General features: G+C 31.1%; 1 protein-coding gene across 1 annotated transcript; it reads right to left on the bottom strand.

Annotated features, from left to right (window-relative positions):
- Nucleotides 1-664: 664 nt before the first annotated feature.
- On the bottom strand, nt 665-2,745 carry LOC120187605 (zinc finger protein SHOOT GRAVITROPISM 5-like). Its single transcript, XM_039191294.1, has 3 exons — nt 2,384-2,745; nt 1,864-2,272; nt 665-1,481 (listed from the first exon to the last, which is right to left on the bottom strand). The coding sequence occupies exons 1-3, from the start codon at nt 2,502-2,504 to the stop codon at nt 827-829; spliced, it is 1,185 nt and encodes a 394-aa protein (XP_039047225.1). The 5' UTR covers nt 2,505-2,745; the 3' UTR covers nt 665-826.
- Nucleotides 2,746-13,129: the final 10,384 nt, after the last annotated feature.

The raw sequence follows: 13,129 nt of genomic DNA, 5'->3' as shown, positions 1-13,129 counted from the left end.
GATGATTTTGGAGATATATAATCTTTTTTTCAGGATCTCTATAACTTTTGGGATACCAGTTGTAAAGATGATTTTGTTATGATGTTGGGAGAGACTTTTAGGACACACTGAGTTATGATATATAAAATATTATGTATTTGCATTCGTTCGTAAAGATAAATAAGGATAAATCATATTAAAATTTATCTTTCGTGCGTGTCTTGTTTCTATATTAATCTTATACTGTGCATGTCTTGTGTGTATCTTTCCATGTTAATGATAATCCATTATTAGATATATTTGGTGTTATGATATTGAGAACAAGTTTTAAAAATGATGTTGTTAGGAGTAAGAATCATAAATATAAAAATATAAATTTGAAGATGAAGTTAAGCTACTGTTCAATCCCATATGAATTTGATGAGGAAGCAACTACTGTTCAGTCCCATAATTCCACGTAATAAAATTAGTTTCGAGCTTCAACTCAATTATTCAGAATTCAGTGTAGCTTTTAGATACCAAAACAGCTAATTATGAAGCTAAAAAAATTTCAAGATGCTGAAAAAATTCACATGGTACCGCTTTGCAGAAAGATTGAGAGAATCCCAACGCGTGATCATTGTTTGTTATCTCAGAATCATTTCACTTCATTCCATTAAATTGCATCGTCTACTTTTTTTCCCAGTTAAAATCAATTCAGGGACAGTTTATAGGAACAGTTTACAAGAACCCGAAATTAAAGAAGAAGAAAACTCAACATGCAGATTAAAAAAACGAAGAGATTCAAGTGCTAAACATCCACCATTTTCAGCTTTATTTTCTTTGCTGAATAAGGTTTTATATATGATCATTCTCCTTCCTCTTCTGTTGTGGCGGACGACATGTAACTCATAGCCAGCGAGGTTTCATCAGCCGGAACCATTGCCATGGAAGTTAAGAATTTATTCTTACATGCTTGACAAGTGATTTGCATGATCGTTGATTTCATCTTCTTTGTCGATTCATCTTTCAACATTTGAGCTCTCTCCAGTTCACTTCGAGCTTGTTGCTTTATCCTCTTTGCACTCGCGAATTCAATCTCGGCCATCTCCATCTCCCGTTTTGCTTCTTGTCGACCCTTCTCGGCGTAGGCTTTCTCCGCCATGGCTAGCTTCAGCTGCTCCGTCGCCAACTCCTTCAACCTAGTCGCTTCTTCTTCCAACATTTCTGCTTCACTATCATTCCACTTGTTCGCTTCTGTACTACTCAATTCATTCGAGTTTGATCCAATGGATAGCTTTAAATGAGTCGAGCAATTCTCATCTAAGTTCCGCCGTGAGTGAGTGCTCGACGACGGCAGAAGCTGAAGTTCAAGAGCCCGAGCTGATTCCGGTACCAGCAACGGCGATAAGCTAAAGCTTGCATCGCGTGACGGAGTGGCGGTTGAAGCTGTTCGAGCCTGGAATTGAGGTTGAACTCGTCGAACAGTGCAAATATCTTGGTGTTCGATGAAAGTCTCCACCCTGAAACGAAAAAGAACAAAAAGAATGATTTCATGGTTTTTTAGGAATATATATATAATTGATTTATGTAGTCTAAATATTAAATTAAACAAAAAAATGAACTGGGGTCTGGACTCGGGGGTATTTGTGTGTTCACAGATTGAAATATTGAGGTCATCTTGAACTGTATTAGATGCGAGAATTCCTTGGATTTTTTAATAATTTATGTTTTTGTACTAACCAGAAAACAATCATAGAAGGAATACTTAAACAGTTAAAACTTTTTTAAAAAGGAAAAAAAAATCCAAAAATATGGAGTTTACAGCTTCTTTATCAGGAAAAATTTTATGCGTATTTTTAGGGTTTGATTGAGAAGCTTTGTTTGGGGGGAGTTTGAACTAACCTGGAAAAAACATGGCCACAGTCACAGGAATGGCCTTTTGTGCCACAAGTCTTGAGATGAGCCTTATAATCGGACTGAACGGCGTAGCCTTTGCAGCACTTAGAGCAAACCCACTGCTTGTTGTCGCTGTGCTTCCTTCTGAAATGTTTCTTTATGCCGACCAGATCTCCGAGGGCATGGCAAGGGTGGTGGTGCAAACAGCTCGGCTCGGGGCAAACGAACACCTTCTTCTTCACCGCTGTGTCTTGATTATCCGGCCTTTTCAACAACTTCCACGGCACCTTGTGCCTTCTCCGATGCATTTGAAGGTTCTGGTCTCGTTGGAACCCTTGGTTACAGATATCACACACATAACTGTCGGATTCCAGCAGTGTTCTTGGGGATAATGAAACCACTTCTGCTTCTGGATCTAATATAAACAAAAATAAAACCAAAAAAAGGGTATTACATATATATTATATATATATATATGTATATTTACATGTATGTGTTATAGGTTTCGTTTAGTAAATGCGCATACCTGGAGTGCCGGCTGGCTTTCTTTTCCTTTTCGGGACGGCGCCGTTTTCGAAAGGAGAGAGAGTGAGAAGATCAGAGGAGGAGGATGGAAGTGCAGAAACAGTAGGTGTTTTTTCCAACATTTGCTTGCTTGCTGTTGAAGTTGGATCCTTTTGATGGATTATATGTATTGGGATAGAGATTGTTGTGCTGGTGAATTGAATTTGAAGCTTCGAGAAAAAATCAATTCATCTTTTGGCTTCAGCTTTACTGTTAACAGGAAAAAGGGCGGAGAAAGGAAGAAAAGGAGAAGAAGAAAAGCTATTGATTTCTGCTATCAGCTTTCTTAGAAGTTTTCTTTTTGTTTGTTGTTTCATTGATTGAACCGGGTAAGGTTGAGGCATCTATTATCCAATAAATCTGATTTTTTTTAATTTTAAAAAAATTAATATATACTTTTGCCAGAGAGAGAGAGGTATGAATATTAAGCACGGTAAATATCCAACAAAAACATATATTTTATTTATCTTTAAAATTAAAAATATAATTTAGATTATCTATAATTTGTAAAAAAAAATCAATTTATTATCTTTACTTAAAATTTTTGATTATTTTTTAAAATTTTAAAATGAAAAAAATAGCATACTTTATTATTATGTTTAATATTTATTAATATAAAACTCATCATCAAGTGACTCGAATGGTTAGAGAGATAATTATTCTTTTTAAAGATCTTAAATTTGAGCAATTACATTAGCAAGGTCTATGTGGATTATCAATAAATAAGAAATATTTTAAATATAATTTTATATCTTATTATTTAATAAAATCAAATATAATTTTATATCATATTATGCTTCACATTATATACTACAAGCGTATCAAACATAAATTTAATGAAAAGAGCTTAATTATTGAAAATTGATCGTTCTTATTTATTCGTGATTTTTTATTTCAAAGTTTTATGTATGATACTGATTTTGATAAACAGTGACACTTGAACAGAAAAATAAACATCCCGACAGCAAACTTCATTAACCATATCATACAATAAATTTGCATGAATCTGCATACATACTCTTCTCCTATCTCAATTTCTCAATTGTTTTATTATTTGTTCAAGAAAAATGTCATTTAAAAAAATTAATAGTAATCGTTATATTTTTGTTTTATTCTTTCATCCTAAAAAAGAATTTCAATTTTTAAGAGAAATTTTGCAATTAAATATTTTACAAAAATTTAACTTAATTATTAATTTAAAAAAATAATGACAATTGGTCTACATCTATTTAAAATTATATAATAAATTTAACTAACATATTGCACATTTTGTAATATAAGTTCAATATTCATAAAGTTTAATATAAAAGATTCACTATTTAATTTTTTAACATTTAATTTTCAGGGAAGAAAATTGGAAAAAAAATAGTAAACCTGAGAATAAAAATGAGATCAACAATTAGATTCGTCAATACTTATAGATTTTAAGATGTAATCATTATCAAATAATATAATTATGGCTAGTGCTTTAAATTTTACAAATACACCGCATATTTTTTTTTTTTATAAAAACAGCTACAAAATTGTTGGTAATAGAAAGAGCGTACTCCCGGAACACGGTCTATTAAAAATATTTAAATAAAACTTTTATTATATCTCTATTGATTGATTCGGGTTAACATCAGTACACGTACATTATCATCTATTGTTCAACTTGTTCCATGTTAATATGTCTTTATGATCTTATATCTCGTAATTATTTTCGATCAATTTTATTTTTTCATATATAGATAGATTAAAGGGTTGGTTTTGGTGCGGTTATTTTCTTAAAAATTAATATTTATATATTATAAATATTATATTTTTATTTTTATTGATAATATATTTTCATCTCTTTATACAAAACCTTACGTCATATGTTACAAATTCTATGTTAATCTTAAGATATGATGTTTGTACTTTGATCATATCAATCAAGATAAAAATCTTTAAAAAGATAATTATTTTTATAATTATTTTTTATTTATATAATACTTATTTTTTTCATTGATGCTAAAAAATACTGTTCAACAACATATTTAACAAAAATAAAATTTTAACAGATTTTTAAGTTTTCCCTCGATGAAAGAAAAAGAATAAAAAAAGTGAAAAAATTGATTCATATCCGTATGAAGGTTAAAGTAATAAAAATAAGGCCAACCACAAGATTGATGGAATTTGAAGTAAAAAAAGTTGAATTTACAATTGAACCAATATAAGAAACTTCAAATATAGACTTTACATTAAACTCGACACATTAGCAATCCTGGTACACTTCAACAAATTGAGAAAAAAACACTAGAAAATATAAATAACAAGGAAACACGTTTAATCACCTAACTTTTAGTGTGTTTCTTGAAAATAATTAATATATAATTATATTGGCATAAAACTATCACAATATTTTTGTGTGGACAGCTGCTTTTCTAAAGGTGAAAGGAAGATTAGTCACTTTCAAGAAGAACATAATCAGTTGCAGAAGAAATGTTTACTTTATATTATTAGTTTAAGGGTTGAAATTGGGGTGTGGGGTTAATGATTGAATCCCTCCCCCAGCTTTCAAATTTTAAAGTAAACATTTGGCATTCCCTCATCATTACTCTTTTCTTCAATAAGTTAATCAAAAAAGGAATCTTAACTATTTCCTTTTTTGCTTGTAATTAATGCCCATATATTTTTTTCGTGTTTTTAAACTCTTTTTCCTAAGAAATTATCCTTGTCTTGAAAACTATATGTTTTGTCATACGACTTTCAACATATTTTTATTTTGATCACCTAATTTTCAAAACTTTCATTATTTTTGATCGCTAGTTAAGTTCTTAAGTAATCAAAATGATTAAAATTTGAAAGTTTAAAGATAAATTTGTAAATATTAAAAGATAAATGACCAAAACTAAAATACATTAAAAGCTAGGTCACTAAACGTATAGTTCACCCACAATATTAATGATTCCAAAAAGGTGTTGTGAATTTGCGAATTAAAAATACGGTAGATCAAGAAATAACTAAATTTGTCATTAAATACCAACATTTACTTTTTTTTCTCTCAACCCTGAATTTTTTTTAGCGGATTGCTTTTTTTTGGTTGTATTCGTCGACATCAGATTTAATTTTGATTTTATCTACTTTTTTGTAATAAATTTATCTTTGTAGCATGTTTTTATATTTTTCATATCTTTTGATACGTTTTCGATCATTTGGATATTATTTTTTTATCTTATTTTTGGTGTTGGATTTAACATCGCCACTGTTGAAACGATTTTTTCTTTTGGACTTAAAAAACACATTTTTAATTATCTCTTGATTGATTTATAATTAAAAAGGTGATGTGATTTTTAAAAAATCTCTTATTTCAAAAAATTTGGTGTTCCCCCTTTTAAAAATAAAAAAACGTATAATTTGAGAAGTCGCCACCAATATTTGATTAGGATGTGATTTGACACCCAAAAATGTATTTTGTCATTTTAATAAAAATATGAATTTTAATTAAAACAACAAATTTGATGTATGCATTACCAAAATTCAAGTTCGGGAGTCAGTTATGCGTGAGGAATAATTAGCACCCCACAACACCTTAAATCGATACCTAGTCTATTAATTAATTGTATTTGCAATGAAATCTACAAGTTCGGATTTAATTTAGTTTAAGATCCCTTAAAACAAAACTCTATGAATTTTAAAATGAAACCTAATAATATTTAATTATTTCCTATCAAGAAGAAACGACCTCTCATACCTTCAGACAATCAATTCTTACTCTAATCGAAATAAAGAAATATTAAAATTTCATTGGAAAATTCATTGTTGAATCAAAATGCATGAACAATGGTAAAATAAATCAATTTAAATTAGAAGTTGCCAAACCTTTTAGAAAGAAGAATGATATTCGATTATTTAAAGATGTCGAGATCGAACCTTAGATAAGTTCTAATGATTTTTTCTTGATGAATTTAAATAGATGAACATCTCTTTTTCTCTCGTTCCCAAATTTTAGGTGAGATCAAATTTTAGAGTTTCACTTAACGGGATACATTTTCATCTTAAAATTATCGGAAGTAGCATTCTCATAAGTTAAGACAACCACCTCACGTCAACTTTAAAATGAAAATGTATTACCCTTAGTCAAATTATTTGGATTGAATCAAGTAATACTCGTGAGAATATCATACATATTGAATAAATATATGACTAAACTTATATGCAAACAAACATACAAAAGAAATTAATTTGTACGTACACTAAGTTATAACCAATTATTAAAACAAAAAAAAACCATTATTAATATATACATATATATTACGTTAACATGAAAGGAAAGAAATGGGAAACATTATGATGGCACATATGCCAATATTAAATCCCTTAATAAAGGGTTACTGAAAGCATGCATGTCATATCTCATTAAAAAAAAGGAATATGTATATATATTATTAACATGGAGAGAAAAGCAGTGAGCAACGTTACAGGGTTAACACATATATACATATATTTAATTCCTTAATAAGGCTATGCAGAGCATTCATACCATATTTCGTTTGCAAAATGACATGTATATATTTCATACAGAAAAACACGGAAACCTGACATATATTCATGCCTATATATACGCCTTATAAGGACTAAAATAGAAAATATCATAGTTATATGAACAAAACACAAAACAGCCAATAAATGGAATAAGGATACGAGGGGCAAAAATATAAAGTAACGAAATTTTAGGCTAAATGTAAAAGGAGCAAAACATTTGAAATAACTTAGCTCAGGACTAAAATACAACACGCATAAAACATAGAGGAAAATCAAAAGTTTAAAAGTCACAACATAGGGGCCAAATAGAAGGAAAAGAAAATGGAAGGAGACCTTACATCAATAAACCCTCATGTAGAAACACACTACCCCAAACCTAGATGGAATGGCACCCACGTGAGTTTAATTAACCCACAAATTTAGCCCTAAAATACTAAACAATTATTATCATAATACTAACCCAATTTTAACCCATTTTCTTTTTGCTTGTGTCGTTCCCTTCTCTCTTGCCCTCAACCCCCTTTTTTTCTTGTACTTTCTTTCTTTCACTCTTTCACCAAGCCGGCCACTAGTGCTCTTAAAACAAAATCTCCATAAAACCCGACTCAAAAAGGATCCTAAGCTCCCTTCTAGACCCTGAATCACAGAAAAATAAAGGGGAACTTAAGGGCTACCTTCAACCGACGAGAGTCTCTCTTTGCTCCGGCGAAAGTAATGATGGAGCATTCGAACAGGGTAATATTTTTTTGTTTCTCCTCTTTTTTTTTTTGTTTCCAAATCTTTCTAACAAAAGGAACAAATATGCTCTCTTATTTTTTACATTGAAAATGCTCTGCTGTCTGTTGTTGGATCGTTAGTAAAAAGAAATAGGAATGTGTTGAAAACATTTTGATATTTCGATATAACAAATAAAGTGTTAAGTAATTTTAACATTTTATATTTGATTTAAATATTATATTCGATTCAAATATTCAAATATCACAAATATTACTCCAAATTTTCAAATATCAATTTTACTCCTTACTAAATTAAAAATTGAGATTTATACTTCAAATATTTTTGAAACAATTTTTACAAAGTATTTTGAACCATAATCGAGTCAAAATTGAGATTTCAATAGGGTAGTACCGATATTGCCTTAACATTATCGATACCCCTCAAACATCGAATGCAAAAGAGGTATCGATACCCTACAAGGTACCGATACCCTTATATATAGTAGTACCGATACCATAGCCAATTGTACCGATACTATAGCCAGTTGTACCAATACTACCCATTTGTTTTTGACTCCGAGAAATAACAGAATGCAAATAGGGTACCGATGTTGTGACCGGTATCGATACTACTTTACATAGTAGTATTGATACCCCTTGAGAGGTATCGATACCGTTGAAGTTGCAACGGTCGAAATATTTGAATTTTATACAGGTAATATTGATACCCCTGAGTGGAGTACCGATACCCATACGCTCCCAATAGCTTTTTTGAAGTGGAATACATACAAAAACAGTTCTATTGACTCCATGATCATCCCCAACGTCTAGAATGAATCAGAGGTGTATTTAAACAAGTCTTGACGCCCTTGGTGATCAAGAAAAACTAGAGAAACAAAAGAGAAAGCCTTAAACATCAAGTTTGAGCAATTCAAACCAACATCCATTCAATATTCATTTTTCTTTCAAGAACACAATTTGTTCTCAATCATATTCATTTTTTAGTGTTCTTTCTTTGTTCTAGAATTGTACAAACATCTTACCTTGTGAGGTTTTTCTGTAAGTTTGCAAAGTTTGTAATTTTCTCTTTGAGAAGAGAGTGTCTCAAGAATTTGGCGTATAATTCTTGAGGGAGTTGTAAGGTTACTCTTTGTCCTCAAAAGAAAGACAAATTAGTGAATTTGTGGAAAATCCTTAGTATAGATAGCTAAAGTAGTGGACGTAGACTTTGGTTGAGAAAGTCTAACCACTCTAAATCGCCATGCAAATTATTTCTATTTTCTATCAAAACTTCCACAAAAATTTTAATTGACAATCCACCCCCTCTTAGATATTTCATCTGATCGATTAAATCAATAATTAGTATCAGAGTTACACTCATTTGAAGGTTTTACCACCACTTAAGAAGATCTGGGAAGAGTTCAATCGTTATCTAAGTCATTCATAGCCTCTACATCAAACTTCGACTTCGTTCTTGATTCTCAGTCTGTCAACAAGCCTCCTTTCTTCAATGGAGCTAACTATGCCTATTGGAAGAATATGATGAAGTGCTTCATTCAAGCTAGTGACATGAGATCATGGAAAATCATGATGAGAGAATACTCCGAACCATCCACAGAACCAGACATGTGGAGTGAAGAAGAGACGAGATTATTCCAACTCAACTCAAAAGCAATCCATATTTTATTTTGTGCACTTGGACCAGATGAATACGGGAGAATTTCATCTTGTTCAACTAACAATGAGATATGGGACAAACTTCAAGTCACACATGAAGGAACTGACGAGGTAAAAGAAACCAAAATTAGTCTTCTTACTCATAGATATGAAAATTTCAGAATGAAACCAGATGAAGATATCAAAGCTATGAGGGATAGATTCTCCGTAACTGTCAATGGTCTCAATGAATTCGGAGAAATAATCCCTAACGAGAAACTTGTTAGGAATATAATTTATTCTCTTCCAAAAGCTTGGCAATCAAAGAAGACTGTAATTATCGAAGTTAAAGACCTAAAGTCTTTAACTCTCGATAAGCTCATTGGTTCTCTCCTCACTCATGAAATAATGATTCAAGATGAGGTAGATCACGAGAAGAATTACGACACAAAGAATGAAATGGAGAATAATAAGAACATTGGTGTTGCTCTCAAATCCACACAAGATGAGAGTGACTCTGATGATGACGAGGATGAAGAAATGGCATTATTTGGCAAACGATTCAGAAAATTAATGAAGCCCAATAGAGGAAGAAAATTCAAATGAAATGAAGGCTTAAAAAATGAGTCAAAGAAGAATGACCCAATCATATGATATGAATGCAAAAAGCATGGGCATATGAAATATGATTTCCCACAATTGAAGAATAAGAGTCTTTCAAAGAAGAAACAGAAAGCACACGTGGCTACTTGGAGCGATGATGAATCATTCGATGAAGAGGAACAAGAAGTAGTAAACTTGTGCTTAATGGGCATTGAGGAGGATTCTCAAGTAACCTATAACTCATCTAATTTAGAAGATTATTCATTTATTAGAGGAATATAATGTTGTGGCCTCGGATTATGAGAAGTTATTTTTAAAATACAAGAAAGATATTTCAAAATTGAAAAATGAAAAAGATCTCATATCCAAGACCAATAGCGAACTCAAAAGTAATGTTAAAGAGTTGCAAATCAAAATAAAAGATTTTGAAAAATAAAATTATGATTTGCAAAACTTACTTTCAAGAGTTAATGACGATCATCAAAAGAAAATTGATGATCTTAAAGCCTCTTTCGATAAAGTTGGATCAAAACGATTTGAAAAAGGAGAAGATTCAAAATCCAACCATATTAGAAAGAACTTTAAATCTTACAATCATAGAGGTCCCCAAAGAACCTCAAATGCTAAATTATTAGGAGTATATGAGTTCCTAAAGGACTCAATACTACTGAAGATAAGGATATCCTAAGCAAATGGAAACCTAAGGGGACAAGGCTTTTAGGAACTAATGAATATGGACCCAAAAGAATTTGGGTACCAAAAATTAATCTATGTTTCTAAGAAAATGAGCATTGCTTCAAGGTACGAAATACAAGCTCAAATTCATGGTACCTTGATAGTGGATGCTCAAGACATATGATCGGAGACAATAGCCGATTTACTAAGCTTAACGACAAATATGGAGGAGTGGTATCCTTTGGTGACAACTCAAAAGGTTACATAGAAGGTATAGGTACTATAGGTAATACCTCTTCCATACAAATAGAAAATGTATTATATGTGAATGGGTTAAAGCATAATCTATTAAGTATTAGTCAATTGTGTGATAAAGGATACAATGTCTTGTTTGAAACAAACGGTTGTAAAGTTGTTGACATTGCATCTAATAGGATTATGTTTATTGATCATAGAATAGGAAACATTTATATGGTGCATTTAGACTCTATTAACATGACTAATTTGTTCCTAGTTGCCAATGATGAGCATGATAGTTGGTTATGGCATAGGAGACTAGGACATACAAGCATGAGTGTTTTGCAAAGACTAAATCAAGGCAATTTAGTAAGAGACTTGCCAAAACTTAATTTTAATCTTGATAAAATCTGTGATGCATGTGCAAAAGGAAAACATAAGAAAGCTTCCTTTAAATCCATTAACGGTGTATCAACTAGTAGAGTATTACAATTGATCCATATAGATCTTTTTGGGTCAATTAGAACAACTAGCTTGGGTTAAAAACAATATGCTTTTGTATTGGTTAATGACTATTCTAGATTTACTTAGGTTCTATTTTTAAGTACTAAAGATGAAGCAATAGAAAATTTTATCACTTTTTCAAAAGTAATACAAAATGAAAAAGGTTACTCCATTTCAAGTGTTAGGAGTGATCATGGTATTGAATTTGAAAATCTTGGATTTACTGAGTTTTGTAATTCAAATAGAATTAGCCATAATTTTTCAGCACCTAGAACCCCTCAACAAAATGGAGTTGTTGAGATGAAAAATAGAACTATAGAAGAAATGGCTAAAACCATGCTTTGTGAAAACAATTTGCCAAAATATTTTTGGGCGGAAGCCACAAATACCGCTTGTTATGTAATTAACCGAGTAATGATTAGGCCTATTTTAAAGAAAACTCCATATGAAATTTTCAAAAATAAAAAGCCTAACATTAATTATTTTCATCGTTTTGGATGCAAATGTTTTGTTTTAAATAACGGTAAAGGCAATCTTGGCAAATTCGATGCTAAAAGTGATGAAGGAATTTTTCTGTGTTATTTCCTAAATTATAAAGCTTATCGTGTATTTAATAAAAGAACTTTAGTGGTAGAAGAGTCTATCCATGTTGTTTTCGATGATAATCCCCTTTCGAGGAAGGATTCTTGTGTTGATGATGACTTAGGTATAATATAATGAATACGAAAGACATGGAATAATCATCACCAAAAGAAGAAGTAAAGGATGAGGAAACTCAAGATTCCTTCAAGAATCTAACCATTGAAGAAAGGGATATCTCATACCCAAGAGAGTACAACTATGTCAAGGATGGGAGATTTTAGGTGATCCATCCAAAGGGGTAACTACTCGATCTTCTCTTAGGGACATTTGTAATTATGTTGCATTTATCTCATGCATAGAGCCTAAGAAAATTAAAGAAGCATTAGACGATGAAAATTGGATTATGACTATGCAAGAAGAGTTAAATCAATTTGAGAGAAGTAAAGTATGGACATTAGTTAAAAGGCCAAGTAATAAATCTATTGTATGTACTAAATGGGTGTTTAGGAATAAGATTGAATGGTAACATGAGGAACAAGGCTAAACTTGTTGCTCAAGGTATACCAGAAATATACTTTGAAGAAACATATGCTCCCGTAGCTAGGATGGAAGCAATTAGAATTTTGTTGGCATTTGCATGTTTCAATGAATTTAAATTATACCAAATGCATGTTAAAAGTGCATTTTTAAATGGTTTTATAAAATAAGAAGTATATGTGGAACAACCTCTTGGTTTTAAGGATTCAAAATTTCCTAATCATGTTTTTAAATTGACAAAAGCTTTATATGGTTAAAACAAGCTCCTAGAGCTTGGTATGAAAGATTGTCAAATTTGTTAATTGAAAAAGTTTTTCAAAAGGGAAGGTTGACACTACATTGTTTTTAAAAAAAAGGTAAAGATTTATTAGTAGTACAAATTTTGTTGATGATATAATATTGGTACTAATGATGCTCTTTGCTAAGAATTTTATAAGCTAATGCAAGGTGAATTTGAGATGATCATGATAGGGGAGCTTTCATTTTTCTTGGGGCTCCAAATCAAGCAAAGGAAATATGTCATCTTCATCAACCAAGCAAAGTATTTCAAAGATATGCTCAAGAATTTTGGATTGCAAAATGTCAAACCCCAAGCCACTCCAATGAGATCATCTACAAAGCTTGAAAAAGATGAAGGAGGTAAATGTGGAGATATTAAACTTTATAGGTATATGATTGGCTTTTTGCTTTAT

This window comes from Hibiscus syriacus, unplaced genomic scaffold, assembly GCF_006381635.1.
Source record: "Hibiscus syriacus cultivar Baekdansim isolate YM2019G1 unplaced genomic scaffold, ASM638163v2 tig00113725_pilon, whole genome shotgun sequence".
Lineage (NCBI taxonomy): Eukaryota > Viridiplantae > Streptophyta > Magnoliopsida > Malvales > Malvaceae > Hibiscus > Hibiscus syriacus.
The sequence above is the reverse complement of the archived record's forward strand: the minus strand, read 5'-3'. Positions and strand labels throughout refer to the sequence as shown.

What these genes read in the sequence shown, in the direction of transcription:
- LOC120187605 (XM_039191294.1), bottom strand. Translation starts at nt 2,504, where the DNA reads ATGTTGGAAAAAACACCTACTGTTTCTGCACTTCCATCCTCCTCCTCT. An exon ending in AAAGCCAGCCGGCACTCCAG is followed by an intron (nt 2,273 to 2,383) that starts GTATGCGCATTT and finishes TGTTTATATTAG; the next exon opens with ATCCAGAAGCAGAAGTGGTT. An exon ending in TGTGGCCATGTTTTTTCCAG is followed by an intron (nt 1,482 to 1,863) that starts GTTAGTTCAAAC and finishes TTTTCGTTTCAG; the next exon opens with GGTGGAGACTTTCATCGAAC.